The sequence below is a fragment of the Lagenorhynchus albirostris genome, chromosome 1 (genome assembly GCF_949774975.1).
Source record: "Lagenorhynchus albirostris chromosome 1, mLagAlb1.1, whole genome shotgun sequence".
NCBI lineage: Eukaryota > Metazoa > Chordata > Mammalia > Artiodactyla > Delphinidae > Lagenorhynchus > Lagenorhynchus albirostris.
The window spans coordinates 67,713,959-67,730,344 of record NC_083095.1 but is presented as its reverse complement, the minus strand read 5'-3'; the positions used below and the strand labels follow the sequence as shown (position 1 = coordinate 67,730,344).

Here is a 16,386-nt window from a genome sequence, read left to right as displayed (position 1 = left end):
AACAGGACAAACTGAGACATAAAAAGTTATTACAGTGATTTAAAAGAAAAAAAAAACCCAAACATAAAATGTGAAATGAATCAAATAGTGCTTCTAAGCTGAAAAATGATCATAGACTTCCAGTTGTGGATAACGTGGAATAGACACTCTTCTCTCTATCCTTCCTGATAAGCACAGTTAAAAACCCTGAACAGTGTTTATAAAACAAACTTAAGAAGACTTTTGAGAGGTAGAGAGATGAAAGCAGACCAGCTGGGGATCTCAGCAAGGACACAGCTGAGAGAAGTCTAGACATTCTTATTTGAAGGAAAACTAAACGATTTGTCACCAGCAGATCTACCCTAAAAGAATGCCTATGGGAATTTTTTGAAATAGAAAGCAAATTATTAAAGGTAGAATCTTGTAACATCAGGAAGGAAGAAAGAATAATGAAAAGAATAAAAGCATGTCTCCTCTTGTGTCTACTAAATTATGTTTGATGGCTGAGGCAAAAATTATAACATTCTCTAATGTGATTCATAATGTATATAAAAGAAATACTTAGGAAATTATAAACAGCAAAAGGCAAAGGGACATGAAGGGAAGTAATGTTTCTATACTTGAACTGATAAAATGTTGGCAGCAGTAAATTATTACATTTTAAAAAAAATCTTCACATAGAAATACACTCAAAACACTATAGATAAAAATGGAATCCAAAAAAATAAGCAACCAACAGAAAAACAAGGAAAACGAAACAGAAACAAAAATGATCATGGAAATGAAACTTGGTGGTTGTTAAATGCTAGGCCATTGAAGAGAAAGAGAGAGAAAAGGACTGAAACAAGAAATGTCATGAAGGTTAGAATAAGAGCACCCACACATATATTTGACAAAAGAGACAGAGGCTGGGCAGTATTATAGAAAATGCTGCTTGAGAAGTTCTTCAGGTTCACAGGGCTTAACATGCTGAAGTATAGTGTACTTTGTGATGAAATTGTGTTCTGAGCAAAAAGACATTATTGTAAAAATGAGCATCAATTATATTGGACGCCTTTTTTTCAGTGACATCAACGTTGAAAACAGACAGCCAAGATAGTAACTTCACAGAGCTAGTTACGTTATCATTCAAGAGAGAGGAGGAAATAAAGACATTTTGAGACAGGTTTACTTCTTTCCTGGAGAGATTAATAAAATACCTACTTAAGGAAGAAAGAAATTGAACCCAGAAGGAAAAAGTAAGATACAAGCACCAGGAGTAAGCAAAGAAATGAAAAAACCTGAATAAATAAAAACAAGCATTGGCCATTTAAAAGACAACTAAATTTTGGTAAGAAATGGTTAAAATAATTAAAATACTAGCTAAAGGTTCATCTGTAAGAAGAGAATGGACATTGTATTTATTGTTTTAAGGAACTTGTATTCTTGAGGTAGTAGTGGGGAAGTATTAATTACCTTAAGATTGTTAAGCCAAGTATGTATATTTTAAGGGAAAACTCTAAAATAACAGGAATAGAGTGTGTAACTTCCAAACCAGTTTGATGGGGGTGGGGATAGAAATAAAGAAAACATATTTAATCATATAGTGAACAGAAAAAGAGGGATGAAAACAAGCAAGGGAAAACACATGCTCAAAGAAAACATAAGATAGAAAACATATAGGTAATTATATTACATGTAAATAGCTTATATTCGTATTTAAAAAACAGAGGATCTTAAATTGCATTGCAAATAAATGACTTTAAAGCAAAAAAAGAAAGAAATTCTAATAATCTTTTTAAAAAGCCTTGTCCTTAAATGACCCTAATAGTGTTAAAAAGAACAAATTCTTTAGGATTCAGCAGTCTTGAATATATTTGTATCTAGCAACATGGCCTCAAAATTTACTAAAAGTTCTGAGGACTGTTTATGAAAGGAAGCAAGGCAGGTAGAACATCAAAAAAAAAAAAATCTTGCTTTAGTGCACTCCACTAATAGATTAAAAGAGAAAAATCAAACAATCTTCATACAGTTATACATGCAAAAAAAGCAATTGGTACATTTAAGCATTTATACATAATTTTAAGCTAACAATTTGAAATATCCTTATAAAGATTAGCTAGTAAAGATTCAGCAAACATTATCCTTAATGAAGTGTGATAGACGTTCCTCTTAAGGCCATGACAAGCCTGGGATACATATAATTACCCCCTTCATTTCTACAATATGCTGGAGGTCCTAGTAGAGCAACAAGACTAAATGAATAAGTGAATGTTATTAAGGATTGGAAGAATTAAAATTATCATTGGTAGTCTAGATGACTGTCCAACTAAAATAATCTTAGAACTGCTTCTGTAAAGAGTGTAGCAAGGTTACAAGAGGTAAAGGACACTAACAGGGAGGTGTGCAAGTGAGAAGGAATGGTAACGAAAGAAATTTGTTAATTTTAGAGTAAACACTGATTGTACAAAAAATTAATGTTTACTTTGGGGATTTATGATACAAGGTGGAACAAAATGTTTAAGTAGCATAGGAAGAGAGAGCTACCAGAGTTGCAAGTGTTCTAAGGTCTTTGTATTGTTCAGGAAGAGGGTAAATACCTGATTCACTTTAGATTTCAAATATGCCGATTAAAATTTTGAGGTAACCATTTAAAAAATAAGAATTAGTATAACTTTTTAAATAGAAGGTAAATTGGAATTTTGTTTTAAAAATACAAAAATCGGCAGGAAGGAATAAAAAATTTTTTTGTAATTCAGTACAGTTGCCCAAAATAAAGTGACAGAACTAGTTTCCTAAATGTAGTAATAACTATTACTATATAACAATTAGAAAAAATTACTCTCAAAAAAGCAAATTGCAGAAAAATAAGTATACAGTATGGTACCATTATTGGAAAGTTTTAAAACAAGCAAACCAATACTAGTTATTTTTTAGGGATACATATATAGTGAAACTAAAATGAAATGCAGGCTATAGTAAAAATTTCAGAATAGGTAAATAGCAGTTTCAGATAGTTTTCTTTGTAAAAGGAGAGAAGGGAAACTGATGAATGGGCAGATTTAGTTGAGTGAATAGAATATTTTCTTAAAAATAATCTGAGCAAACATAAAATGTTAATGTCTTTCAAAATCAAGTTTGCAGTCATGGTTTTCTGTTATTTCCTGGATTTTTATATAAGCTTGAAATATTTCATTTTAATTAAAAGTAAAATTATAAAGGTGAACTTAAGTTTGGCTGAAATTTGCTTCAAAGGTAGGTGTAAGGTGAAAGTTAAAAGCAAGCAAGAAAGGCAGCAATTGTATTGTGGAGGACCTTAAAAGCCATGTTAAGGAGTTTGGACTTTATTTCATGTGCAGAGTGTGTATTATTAGTTTCCTATGGCAATTGTAAAAAATTATCACAAACTGAGTGGCTCAAAACAAAAGAAATTTATTCTCCCATATTTTTGGAGGCTAGAAGTCCAAAGTCTCGGTGTTGGCAGGGCTTCATTCTTTCTGGGAGTTTAGGAAGAGAATCCATTCTTTGCTTCTTTTAGCTTCTGGTGGCTTGTGGTTGCATAACTCCAATCTCTGAATCTATATCACATGGCCTTTTCCTCTCTATCTTTTATAAAGACAGTTGTCATTGGACTTAGGGTGAGCCCAGATAACCTAGGTAGAATGATTTCAAGATCGTTAACTTAATTACATCTGCCTGGACCCTTTTTCCAACTAAGATCACATTCACAGGTTCCAGGGAATAGGATGTGGACATATCTTTTGGGGGCCTCCATCCAACATACCTAAGGATGAATGACAGTATGGGGGTTTACATGGAAAATCAACTTGGAAGCTTACATACCTGGTACAACAGTTCCACTGGTATATGGAGAAATGAGCAGATAAAAGGGATTTCAAAAAAGGAAATTCATAGGATTTGTAATTAGGAGTGGCAGAGGGAAGAGTTAAGAATGACTTTCAGATTTAGCTGTACTAATAGGGTGAATAATGGAGGTATTTGTTGTCACTTACGGTTCTGATTTTGGTAGTAAGATAATTAGCTTTCTTTTGGACTTAATAAGTTTGGGTGCTTGGAATATGTGGTACCCAGCAGTCTGTTGGGTATATATTCTGGGCTGAAATAATAGATTTTATAGTTAATGAACATAAACCTGCTTAAATAAAGCCATGGGATATGGTAAGAAAAAAGAGAAATTTGCCTTGTTACAGATCCATGAGGGACAAACAGTAGCATTTAAGGCAAAGCAAAGAAAGAATAAGCTTTGTAAGAGACTCGGAAGGTTTGGCCAGAGATATAAGGGGAAACCAGGAGACTGATCCCATACATCATTCATGCACTTAGGGCAGTTATTCCTGAGATGTAGAAAGGAGTGGAGGGAAAGTGAATAGGAAATTAAGAAAAGGAGACAGTAAATGTAGGTAAGTCTTTCACATAGGTTGTCTCAAAGGAAAGCAGATGGGATTGAGTGAATTTTTTCCCTTATTCAAAGATGGGAAAGATAAGCATATTTTTGTGCTCTTGAGGAAGAGCTAATAGAAGGGAAGATGAGTCAGTGTAGCAGGGTACCTGAGGACGTGGATAGGGAATCCAGAGCCACAGTTAGGGTTAGTCAGTCTGGTAGGCAAAAATGGTATCTTCTTCATTCTTTGCTTATTAGTGAGAATGTGCATTTTTAAAAATTCATTTGTTACTTGTATTTTCTTAATGATGCATTCATATTTTGTATTTCCTGTTGAGTTCTTTTAGAAAATGATTTGTATTTTTGTTATATTAGAGAAATTAGTGTTCTATCATGTATCAATATTTTCCCACTTTGTTTTGTCTTTGTTAATTTCTTTTTAGCAATACATAAGTTTAAAATTTTTATGTGGCTCAAGTTTATGATTCTTTTTCTTTGCAGTCTTTCATTTTATACTAACTAGCTTTGAAGTGTAAAATTTTAGATATCTACTTTTTTCCTCTTAATAAAAAATTGTTAGCTTAATTTTAAAACTATTCCATAAAGCCAAATAATGTAGGCATGGAAAATATTCATTTTATATTAATACATTTGCTTGTTATTGATTTGAAAATACCATATCACATAAAGTGTATCCATATTTTTCTTTGTTTTTCCTCACCTTTTTTTTCCCACATCTTTTTTTTTCTGTCTTTTTCACACATATATGTGATAGTAAATTAGCTAGAAATGTTCATTCCAAACACATGTGTATGAATGTTGGCTCATTGTTTTTCTTCTCTTAAGTTTTAAACAGGGTCTGAGAACTCTTGGTGTTTTGGAGAAAATTCAGACTTATCCAGAAGCATTTTGTAACATCTTCTGTCATAAACCTGAGAATCTTTCCACAAAAATTCTTAGTGATCTTTTTACAGTACACACATTATCTGACGTACAGGCTTTGGGGTTTTGGAACAGTTACTTACAGGCTGTTGAGGGTATGTAGATGTTTTATTTTTATTTAACTGTCGTAGAAATTTTGTTTTGGGATATTTATTTCTTTGAGTTTTGCTTTTTATAGTAAGACTTTAATCTAACTACTTATTTACAAAACTTGTTTCAAAACAAGTTTATATGACTGAGTTGAAAGTGATAGGAAAGGTTACATAGTAAAGTTATATTTTTCGGTTGTTTTCCTCTAGGTAATTTGAAGTGAGAGGCATTCTTCCTAGAAAACTTTAAATATACGGGTGATTGCCACAGCACAGGATAGTCTCAAAGCTAGTCATTTACTTCACCTTTTTAAATTTTAAGTTAAATTGAATTATTCCTCATCCATTGATCAGAGCATGGTAATGATATTTATCATTGAGCCTTAGCAATGTAAATTCATTCTGTTTAATATGTTGTAAAACAATTTAACTTTTAGTTGAAAATTTTTTAGCTAGGTTGTTTGGATGTTTTATACCATCTTAGTTTTTCCTTTGTTGAAATAGTTTATCAAATAGCAATGGTCTAGAATTGGTTTAAAATTGTTTGTAGGATCATATCCCCGAAAGATCAAGTTTCAAAACCTACTGAACCTCTTGGACTATATGATAATTTTATATTAAGGAAGACATTTAAATATACAGTGAGTAGGTCAACCAAATTATTGTATGAGTCCTACTTTGAAATTCAAATAAACATGTATTCAATATACCATTTTCCTATTACTACACTTAGTGATTTAGTTTTCCTCTTATGCATCTCTGTTAATGTGGGTGTCTCTGCTTTTCAACATGTCTAGTCTAGTTGGGGAAGAGTCTATGATGGTAGCAATATATAACACGGATTTTTTTTCTTTTTTTCCTTTTTTGGTATTCTTTTCAGATGGTAAATCTACAGTAACAATGGAAGACATTCTTATTTTTGCTACTGGTTGCAGTTCCATTCCACCTGCTGGATTTAAACCCACTCCATCAATTGAGTGCCTTCATATGGATTTTCCTGTTGGAAACAAGTGTAATAACTGCTTAGCTCTTCCTATCACCAGTACCTATAAAGAATTTCAAGAAAATATGGACTTTGCCATAAAAAACACTCTAAGATTAGAAAAGGAAGAAAATTCTCACTTCATTGGACATTAACTGTTTTGAACAAAGAGATGCTTCTTTAAAAGCTGCTTTAAAAGTTGATACTTTTTGTTTCAGAAATCTGTCCGTCATCACTTTTGAGCAAACTTGGCCCAATAAAATATATGATATGAACATAAAGGAATATTTTGGCCACTTAAGCTAAAAAGTTTTTTGTTAAGGTGTACCAAAGTTGATACTTTTCTATTTTCTTAATATACATGCTTCATAAACCTCAATACAAATACTTTTAGAATGGCTGTACAGACTTTCTTCAACTATAGTAGCATGCTATATATAATAAGAAAACTTGTACTCACTGTTTTTGTAAATTGGGATTAGCTATAGGATGCCACAGTGATTTTTCTAGTTTTATTCAATTTTCAAATTATTACTTATTTTATTTTAAAGCATTAAATAGGAAAGCTAAATGATAAATCTTGTATAAATCAAAGTCATATTTTGGGGGGTGTGTTATATGTATCCTTTTCTGGGATGGCACTAAATTAGTTAAAAATGTTTTTAGATTATTAAGTTATGTTAAAATAGATCCACACTGCAATTAGATTATGCCTAAAGGGAAGTATTATATTAAAAAGCAGAATTGCACAAATATTCTAGAATCTATGGACATTCCATAGTCTTAAAACACTTCTGAGGTGGATTAAAATACAGTTGAAAATCCCTAAGTAAGTGTCTTCTTTAAAGCCTTTGGCTTTAATCATAGGATTTTTTTTTTTCATGTATCCCATGTGTGGTATTAGACCACATTATGTCTTATCCACATTTTAGGTTATCTGAATAGAATGATCTCTGTGGATTGCCATTTGGTAGGTTTGGCTATTTGACAGTTATTTATTATCAAGATGGTTGTATGAAAGGTAAGCTGGCACCATTGCATTATATAGTTATCTTCTTTGCTTTTGAAAGGTACCTGTTATATAAACAATGTAGAAATGTGTAAGAAAGAATTACAAATAGAATGAAAAACCCACTCTAATCTCAACCATGCAGAATTAACTGTTATCCTTCTATAAACTCTTCCATTTCCTTTTTTAAACTTTATTAATGCTACTAAAAGTCAAAGAATACCTAGAAGTAACAAGAGATTATGTAATAACAATTTGAAGATACCTAATCCCATAGTTGTGTCACCATATTTGTACTCTTGCAAAAGAAACTGGAAAAGTCTAATGTTCCTAATCTGTTATCAAATATAAATGGGTTTTTCACCAGAATAAATCGTATGAGAGGTAAAATGCTTGGTTTTAAGCACATTTTTCTTGCTACATAAAGCAGGTATCAGCCATATTCTCATCCTCTCCAAGAAGCATCCTTAAATTATTGATATTTTTAAAGACAAATGACAGGATTGGTTTGATACTGGTAATTAATCTGTTATTAATACCAAAGGAAAACTAAAACATAATCCTAGTAAAATTTTGTTACATTTTCTAACAGACCCAGCAAATTAAAGTTTAACTTTAACATGAAGGTTTTAAAACATTAAACAAGGCATTTCTTTGTCTTGTGTTGAATTCTGTTAAATTATCAAAAGTAATTAAAGGAGCAATTATCAAAAAAGAGGTTTAACCTCACCATACAGCTTTTATTCCAAATGTGTTGATAAACTGGATATTTTATTTCTTAACCTACCTAGTTTTTATAAAATTTTAAAAGCCATTAAACCAATACAAACCAGAAAACCTAATTAAAGCTATTTTCTGGTTATTTGTAGTTTGAATTCATTTAATTACAGTGGTAATTAAAGCTGTTAAAACTCACATGCTTTTTGGGTGGGGAGGGCTGGTGGGGAGGCAGTGTGCTTGGGTTAGCTACAATTAAAAACAGTGTTTCAATTCTTTTATGTGTAGACAGGGCCTTAGGGATAAAGTGATGTAAATAACTTAGTATATTCACGTTTTAAAGTGAAGTATAAATATTCATATTGCAAAATATTTTCTGGCTTTAAGAATGTTCCATCAGTATGATTTTAGATTAATCTTTACAGTCAAGATACGTCAGAGAAACCTGACATAGGTTATTTTCTGCATTGTTACTATGTCAAATGGTTGGTATTATGTTTGTTCTTTTTCTGTTCATTGTTATAGCCAATGCATAGTTCCTACTGACATTGATTTTAAAAAGGAATTATGCTATAAACCTTTATAAATGTGTATATGTATTTCTTAAATATTTCAGTTGTCTAAATGACATATATTTCAAGTTTGTTTTCTGTTACTCTCATTATCAAGAAAAAGCATAAATTCGCCTTGTATGCATCTACTGTTAATGGTCTTAGGTTAGTTTTATATTCATTTTTTTTAATAATTTAAAATTTTTTGGTGTGAGAACTTCATCTGAAGGCATTTATGCAATTCTCTACTATTCTCGTACTTAGTCATTTTACTATTTTAGTATTTAAGGTAAAGATTCTTTAAAATATCAGAAACTAGCTCATGACTTTATACTTTGTAATATTTGATTTCCGTATTACAAATTAGTCATTATTTGTTTGGGTGAAGTAAAAAGCTTTCATTTGATTACTAACTTGAGAATTTACTTTGGCTTCTGCTTTATTCCAAACTTCTTATAATTTTTTCCCCTAATTATATGGAAGCTCTTGGAACTTTTGTACTCAATGCTAAATGTGCAGTAAAGGAGAGTGTAATATAATAGGTAAGTTTTCTCCGTGACTTTGCCTTTTACATTCAGTCATTATAAGAAAATGATTAGAACAAGATTCTATTTATAAGTGTGTAATTCTTATATATAGTGCTTATCACAGCTTTGTTGCTAATTTTACAATAAGCTATTAAACTAGTTTTATGCTCTACGTGATGCAATGTAAAGCATAAAAACACATTGATGGATTACTTGAATGTGTATTACATATAGTTTAGGAAAATTTGCATTGCTTTGAAGAAATCCTATTTTAAAGTTCTCATTTTGACTGTTATCTTTTCAAATTGCCAAACATATTCCAATATCTACTGTATGCCAGGTATTATGTTAGGTGATAGTTTATGTCAGCCTAGTTTCCCTTTTTTTAAAGACTTCAGATACAACAAAAAAAAATGACACTTATAATGAAGTTTTCTAAATAAATGTGTTTCTGCTACTAAATGTGAAGTGCTTATATAAACTAAATCAAGTAACTTGTTAGGATTTAACAAGGTTAAAATTCTGACAATACTGTGTAGATAATAGATCCTTTCCCCATTTGAGAGATCCTGCAAGCAATTATCGGCTGACAGGTAGGAACCTCTCTTGAATGAGCTGTTCTGAGGTATTCTCTGTTAAAACTATCTATCCCCTAATGTAAAATAATAGTTTGCCAGAATAATTATATTATTTTAGCCCAACATCTGGATAGGTAGAGTCAGTTAAACCACTAAAAAAGTTAGGTTAACTAACACTCTAACAGCCATAGTTTAATTCTTTCCTTATTCTAAAAACACATTACAAATACCTACTCAGTCTTAGCATTACAGGGACTGTTTGTTTACTGCCACTGTTCTGTGGGACATATATTTCCTATACATTTGTTTGCCCACACTGTGTGCACTCCTTGGTCAGGACAGTTTTTATCATTTCAAATGTATATACTGTACACAAATGTTAAACATGCCTTAGTGTTCTATGTCAAATGAGTCATATATTTTGGGAGGTCTATGCTGGAGCTCTGAAATGGTTAGGTAGATTTGCATTTGAAAGTAGAAGTAAACAAATGAACAAGATTGGGCTCTCAGATGTTGACAGTGGGAAAGCCTGTTTATTTTATATTCCATGAAGACAAAAAATTAAGTAGAACTTTCCCATAGGGCAGGAACTGTCATTTCTGTTTAATCGCAACACACCTAGTTCATTGGTGATTCCAGTTTTCTTTTTTTTATTCCACATATAGGAAGCAGTAAAAAATCAGCTATAAGATGAGTATGGTCTGAGGATCTAATATATAACGTGACTGTAGTTAACTGTACTGTATAATTGAAATATGCTAAGAGAGTAGAACTCAAAAGTTTTCACCAAAAAATAAATATATATGTGAGATGATAAATGTGGTAAATAAGTGGGGGGAATTCTTTCACAATGTATACATATATATCATATCATCACAATGTACGTTTCAGATATGTTGCCAAATTTATCAATTATACCCTCAAAAAAGGTGAAAAAAATTTACACAAGGAAAAAAAAGAATGTAGGTCCAGTTCTAGGGTGTTCCCTAATGGCATTAAGAATGAGATCACCTGTCAAGTTTCATAAAAATAAACTTTTGTGTTTTGTTTAAAAATTTTGCTCTTTATGTAATCGTTGGGGTAACTTAATTTCTCATAAATTCGAAAAGTTAAGTTTTCAAACCAGTTTTTGAGGCACAGGGTCTCTAATTTCATTTCAGAATTTGGTGAAGCTTCAGAATGAACATATTCAATAACTAATGCAATATCCTAAGTGAACTCTGTTGACCATACGGGAAATGAGTTGTGTCCATTTTTGACATCCAGTAAAATATGGATTAAATTAGAAATCATTAATATTGGATACATTTTGTCATCATATGGCTTTAAGTGTACATTAAGACACCTGCACTATCCACTTACACCCCCTGCCAAAGTAATGTTTTGTGATTTTGCAGTTACTAAAAGGAGGAAAATACAAACTGCCATTTTGCGCCTTCCTGGCTTCTGTGTCCATGTAGGCAAAACAACCCCATGCAGCTAGACCATTTTGCCTAACAGATGAGATTAAGAAACCTGCCTGATTAGAGCAATGCTCCGAAGCTGCCTGTTTCCCAGAAAAGGAGCAAACGGGAGACCCCTCCTGCTGCACTGGGGAAACAGAAAAGGGAGCTAGCATTGAAGTGCCAATTTTGTTCCAGGAGCTTCATTTACTTTAGTCCTGTGATCCTTAAGCTCCTAGATTATTATCACCACAAGAGATCTGTAGACGACCAAACTAACAGTTCAGTATTTAGGTTCTTAGCACTACAACACGCTCCTGCCCTAAAGAGCTCACTTTAAAGCAGCTACCCTTTGAGAAGCTGTGGCTTGATTAGACAGGATAAAAATTCCTACTATTACGCCGCTGGAAAGTAAACACTGCCAGGTGTTCGGGTATTATTCCCACGTTGGGTCTCTAAGTTTTGTGGAGAGAGCTGAGAGAATGGGAGGGTCACCCTGGAGGAGGCGGGGTTCGGCTTTCTATGGTCCCGCCCCTCCGATTTTTGCTTCCGGGGCGGTCGGGGCGGCCACGTCATGACCGGGCTCCGCTCTCCAGCCGGGCAGTGTATGGTGGGAGCCAAGATGGCGGCGGCCGCAGCAGCCAGTATTCGAGAGAGACAAACAGGTACCGGCTTATTCCCTTCTCTTTCCTGCGGTTTTGTGCTTGCCGTGAGGACATATTCCTCTTCTTGTCGCCCTCACTCGGTCGCGGTGCGTGCAGTTCGGAGACGGACCTCCAATAGCTTAATCCCGTTCTCAGACCATCGAGAGACCTTCCCCTTTTGAGTTTTTAGGGAAGAGATGCCATTAGCTTGAGAACTCGGCTCTCAGATGTGCCGGAGAAGGGGCTTCAGGGGTGAGCGGGTTGCTGCGGTCCTGCTCTTGTCTCTTTCCTACTGGGCCTCAAAAGGCCATGGCGACCAGATCTGACACCTGGCATTTCCAGCCCTTGCCACTTACGAGGTCTTCGGGTTTGTTTCTGCGCGTGGTTAAGTTCTCTCCCATTTTAATGTTGAGAGTTTCATTTTCGGCACTTACACCACAGTTACAAATTTAGATGCTCTTTTCAGAGCAGATTACATTCTGCCATTTGTCTCTTGTGGACCAGTCTTTGGGGGTACCTGAAGAGAAACGCCTTGTGATAAAGATTTCCGTCTTCAGCATGCGGGAATGGGATATAAGAATGGCAAAACGAATGAATTAATACCTTTCCCATTTTAATTATTTGGTAAATTAGTGTTTTTAAACTACGCCTTATTAGTTTCATGTTTAACAGAGCATGGTTATATAGCTTCCATTTATACCGTGAAGTATGGTTTTAAAAAATACATATTCTTTCCCTTGAACTTTGATATTTTTTCCACCTTAGATAATTTTAGTTTTGCCTTATTTTTTGGAAACTTCTGATGGCAACTTGGTTTATACCTGTTAGCTAATTGTCTTGAAAGTTGGCATACTATTAATTCTGAGAAGCTAATAGAGATAAGCCATTAAGAATTTGCATATTTGGAAGTTCTGTCTCTTTTAATTATGTTATTTTGCATATAAATCGGAATAGGAATATAACTGGTTATAATTAATATGACCTACAGAAAGGATTTTGGCTGTACTTGATTCTTTCCTTTGCAATTCAAAGAAAAATTAATGATAGACTTCAATCTACTAACGACACAGTGCATAATGAGTTGTGTTCTGCATTTCCCCAATAGATAATGTAGTGTAAGCTATCAGATGAAGTCAGGTGTAACTTAAATATATGAAAGTCCAAATAAAATTTGGGAAATAACTGCCATTCATTTTATCTGTGTAAGCAAATAGAAGCCCCACTTGTCTTTGCAGTATGGTTCTGACAGCTTAATGAACCTCAATGAATTAGGTCATACTACATATTAAAATAAAAACATGTTAAGGGAGACTCTGTACCAATACAAAGGAGCTTTCTGAAAAATGAAATTTGGATGGTAATTTTTATATGCAGAAACTTTGTAGAATGTTAAAGTCTAGTAGTATAATATGGATTTCTGCAGAAATAAACTTCATTGTAGCAAGATTTCACATCATTACTCCATAGGTTATGCCAGGTTTATCAAATTAGTACTCCAGTTGAGTTCTGTCTTACTTTGAGAGAAAGGTAAACTATGTGCTATAGTAGGACAAGTAAACATTTCCCTGATGCCTATTGAGAATGTTTTGGGAAATAAATCACAATTGAGTCTTAGGCCATGTACTTTATTAACAAATCCATTGTGTCAGAATCCCTGTTAACAAGTTAGCCAAGGCTCAGAAATGGGGAAATTCACCAAGATGGAGCTGAGAAGGCAAACGTGGGAATATCTGCTGATATGGGCTTCTTTCAGTTAGCGAAGCTCTGGAGAGCACCATGTACCTGGAACTCATATGCACCACAGGCTGTGATTCTTCCTAGGTGTCCTCTGTGAACTATTGTAATATCTGTGAGCTTCTGAAGTAGGTCTAAATTATGGGCGAAGTGTATATATATATATATATATTTTTTTTTTTTTTTTTTTTTTTTTTTTTTGCTGTACGCGGGCCTCTCACTGTTGTGGCCTCTCCCGTTGCGGAGCACAGGCTCTGGATGCGCAGGCTCAGCGGCCATGGCTCACGGGCCCAGCCGCTCCGCGGCATGTGGGATCTTCCCGGACTCAGGCACGAATCCGTGTCCCCTGCATCGGCAGGCGGACTCTCAACCACTGCGCCACCAGGGAAGCCCTGGGCGATGTATATAATTGGCTGGACATTAGGTACTAACATTTTACCAACAAATCACCTCCGTATCTCTATGTATATATAAATATATTACTGATGTGCAATCTCTTATTATTTTAATCTGCTTCAAGAAATAAGCATTTAATAGAAGTTTTTCTAGTGAGTGAATATGCTGTAAATTGATACGCAGGTGATTTGAGTATTATAATCTTCTCTGGTAGGTGTTTAGCTTGTAGATTATTCTGTATTACTTAATAAAACCTAATCCAAATGCTTTTTAAAAATCAACCAAGGGGGCTTCCCTGGTGGCACAGTGGTTGGGAGTCCGCCTGCCAATTCAGGGGACACGGGTTCGTGCCCCGGTCTGGGAGGATCCCACATGCCGCGGAGCGGCTGGGCCCGTGAGCCATGGCTGCTGAGCCTGCGCGTCCGGAGCCTGTGCTCCGCAACGGGAGAGACCACAGCAGTGAGAGGCCCGCGTAACGCAAAAAAACAACAACAACAACAAAAAAACAACCAAGTAGATTTTAGGATTACCAATCATTTAAACATTTAATCAGATAACTACTACCCTCCCTTGAATATTTGGCCATCTCAACTTCACATAAAAGTGTATCAAGATTTTTATTTCCCTTAGAAAATATTTCTGAGTCTTCTGTAACACATGAACAGATGAGCAGTAAAAACCACAAAATACTATAAGACATAGAGCGTAACTGCTATGATTATAGAATTGTGTATTTTTTAAGCAGGAGTTATCAGTTACGTACCACATCTATAGGAAAGTCTCACTAGTGAATCTGACAGGATAATTGGCCGTAGAATGCACTCCAGGATAACTAAAAAATAGATCTGCTGTATTTAGGTTTTAAACCATTTAAATATGAACCAATTAAATATATCATAGAGGATTTTTGTTTTTAGAAAAACTTAAAAATCTATGCTTTCAGCCACACAGTAAATAGACAACAGCACCAGTTATCTATCGAGGCCACTGCAAGGTCGTAATTGACGATTTCTTTTTGCATCTATATAAAACGTAGTGTGGTATCATCAGGAGACATGGAAAAGGCTTCTTCCTGAACATTTTTCACATTTTAATCTGGGCAAAGATGCTTAAATTAGAAAATCTCCCAGACAATATCCCTTTAGTTGTTGATGAAACTGTCTTACAAAGTCTGACCCTACTTCTACATATGCATTAATATTGATTAGTCAGTTTTACTAGAGTGATTTGTGCATTTTGTTTTGAGGTAATAAGTAATAAGTGTGGTGGAAAAGTGAAATCCTAAAAACATTGGTAATATTTAATAAGACTGTTTTCATTTCCAGTGGCTTTGAAACGTATGTTGAATTTTAATGTGCCTCATATTAAAAACAGCACTGGAGAACCAGTATGGAAGGTAAGAGACTTTATGTTAATGGGGATTATTTTCTTTCTCTCGGCCCTTATTGGTGGTGATTAGAGGGAATTTCTTGTTAATACTGAACAGTAGCACATTTTAGTTGTAATGCCTGAATATTTCACTTTTACTTAGCATGGCTTATTAATGTGAATCTTCTTTTTTTAAACTGAAGTATAGTTGATGTACAATATTGTGTTCGTTTCAGGTGTACAGCAAAGTGATTCAGTTATACATATAGAATTTTTTCAGATTATTTTCCATTATAGGTTATTACAAGATATTGAATGTATTTCCATACGTTATATAGTAAATGCTTGTTGTGTATCTATTTTACATACAGTAGTTTGTTAATCTGTACTCCTGATTTATCCCTCACCCCCTTCCCTTTCCCATTTGGTAACCATAAGTTTGTTTCCTATGTCTGTGAGTCTGTTTCTATTTTTTATATAGATTCATTTCTATTATTTTTTAGATTCCACATATAAGTGATATAATATTTGTCTTTCTCTCTCTGACTTACTTAACTTAGTGTGATATTCTCTAGGTCCATCCATCTTGCTGCAAATAGCAATATTTCATTCTTTTTTATGACTGACTAATATTCCATTGTCTATATATACCACATCCTCTTTTTTTTTTCCCAGTATTGGGAAAAATTTGATTTTATTTTTGAATTTAATTTTATTTATTTGTTTTTTATATAGCAGGTTCTTATTAGTTCTCTGTTTTATACATATTAGTGTATATATGTCAATCCCAATCTTCCAATTCATCCCGTCACCACGACCACCCCCCTCCCCACCCCGCTTTCCCCCCTTGGTGTCCATACGTTGGTTCTCTACATCTGTGTCTCTATTTCTGCCTTGCAAACCGGTTCATCGGTGCCATTTTTCTAGATTCCATATATATGCGTTAATATACGGTATTTGTTTTTCCCTTTCTGTCTTGCTTCACTCCCTATGACACTCTCTAGGTCCATCCACGTCTCTACAAATGACCCAATTTCATTCCTTTTT

The 16,386-nt window shown here is 34.0% G+C and overlaps 2 protein-coding genes across 13 annotated transcripts in view; both read left to right on the top strand.

The window, feature by feature from the left end:
* The window catches only part of G2E3 (G2/M-phase specific E3 ubiquitin protein ligase), a 67,318-nt gene extending 56,557 nt beyond the window's left edge, over positions 1 to 10,761 (top strand). For 2 of the 5 annotated variants that reach the window (XM_060144154.1, XM_060144162.1), the window contains 2 exons: positions 5,207 to 5,397; positions 6,272 to 10,761. In XM_060144154.1, the coding sequence (XP_060000137.1) occupies positions 5,207 to 5,397; positions 6,272 to 6,528 (448 nt within the window). In that variant the 3' untranslated portion in view covers positions 6,529 to 10,761. Of the gene's footprint in view, positions 1 to 1,044; positions 1,310 to 5,206; positions 5,398 to 6,271 lie in introns of those variants that run through there. The other 3 variants (XR_009539663.1, XR_009539662.1, XM_060144177.1) reach the window with 3 other exon arrangements.
* Positions 10,762 to 11,779: 1,018 nt separating this feature from the next.
* The window catches only part of SCFD1 (sec1 family domain containing 1), a 134,814-nt gene continuing 130,207 nt past the window's right edge, over positions 11,780 to 16,386 (top strand). For 7 of the 8 annotated variants that reach the window (XR_009539674.1, XR_009539670.1, XR_009539672.1 and 4 more), the window contains exons 1-2: positions 11,794 to 11,862; positions 15,297 to 15,367. Coding sequence is in view for 1 of the 8 variants with exons in the window: in XM_060144189.1 (XP_060000172.1) it covers positions 11,805 to 11,862; positions 15,297 to 15,367 (129 nt within the window). In the remaining 7 variants the exon portion in view is untranslated. Of the gene's footprint in view, positions 11,863 to 15,296; positions 15,368 to 16,386 lie in introns of all 8 variants that reach the window. The other variant, XM_060144189.1, reaches the window with a different exon arrangement.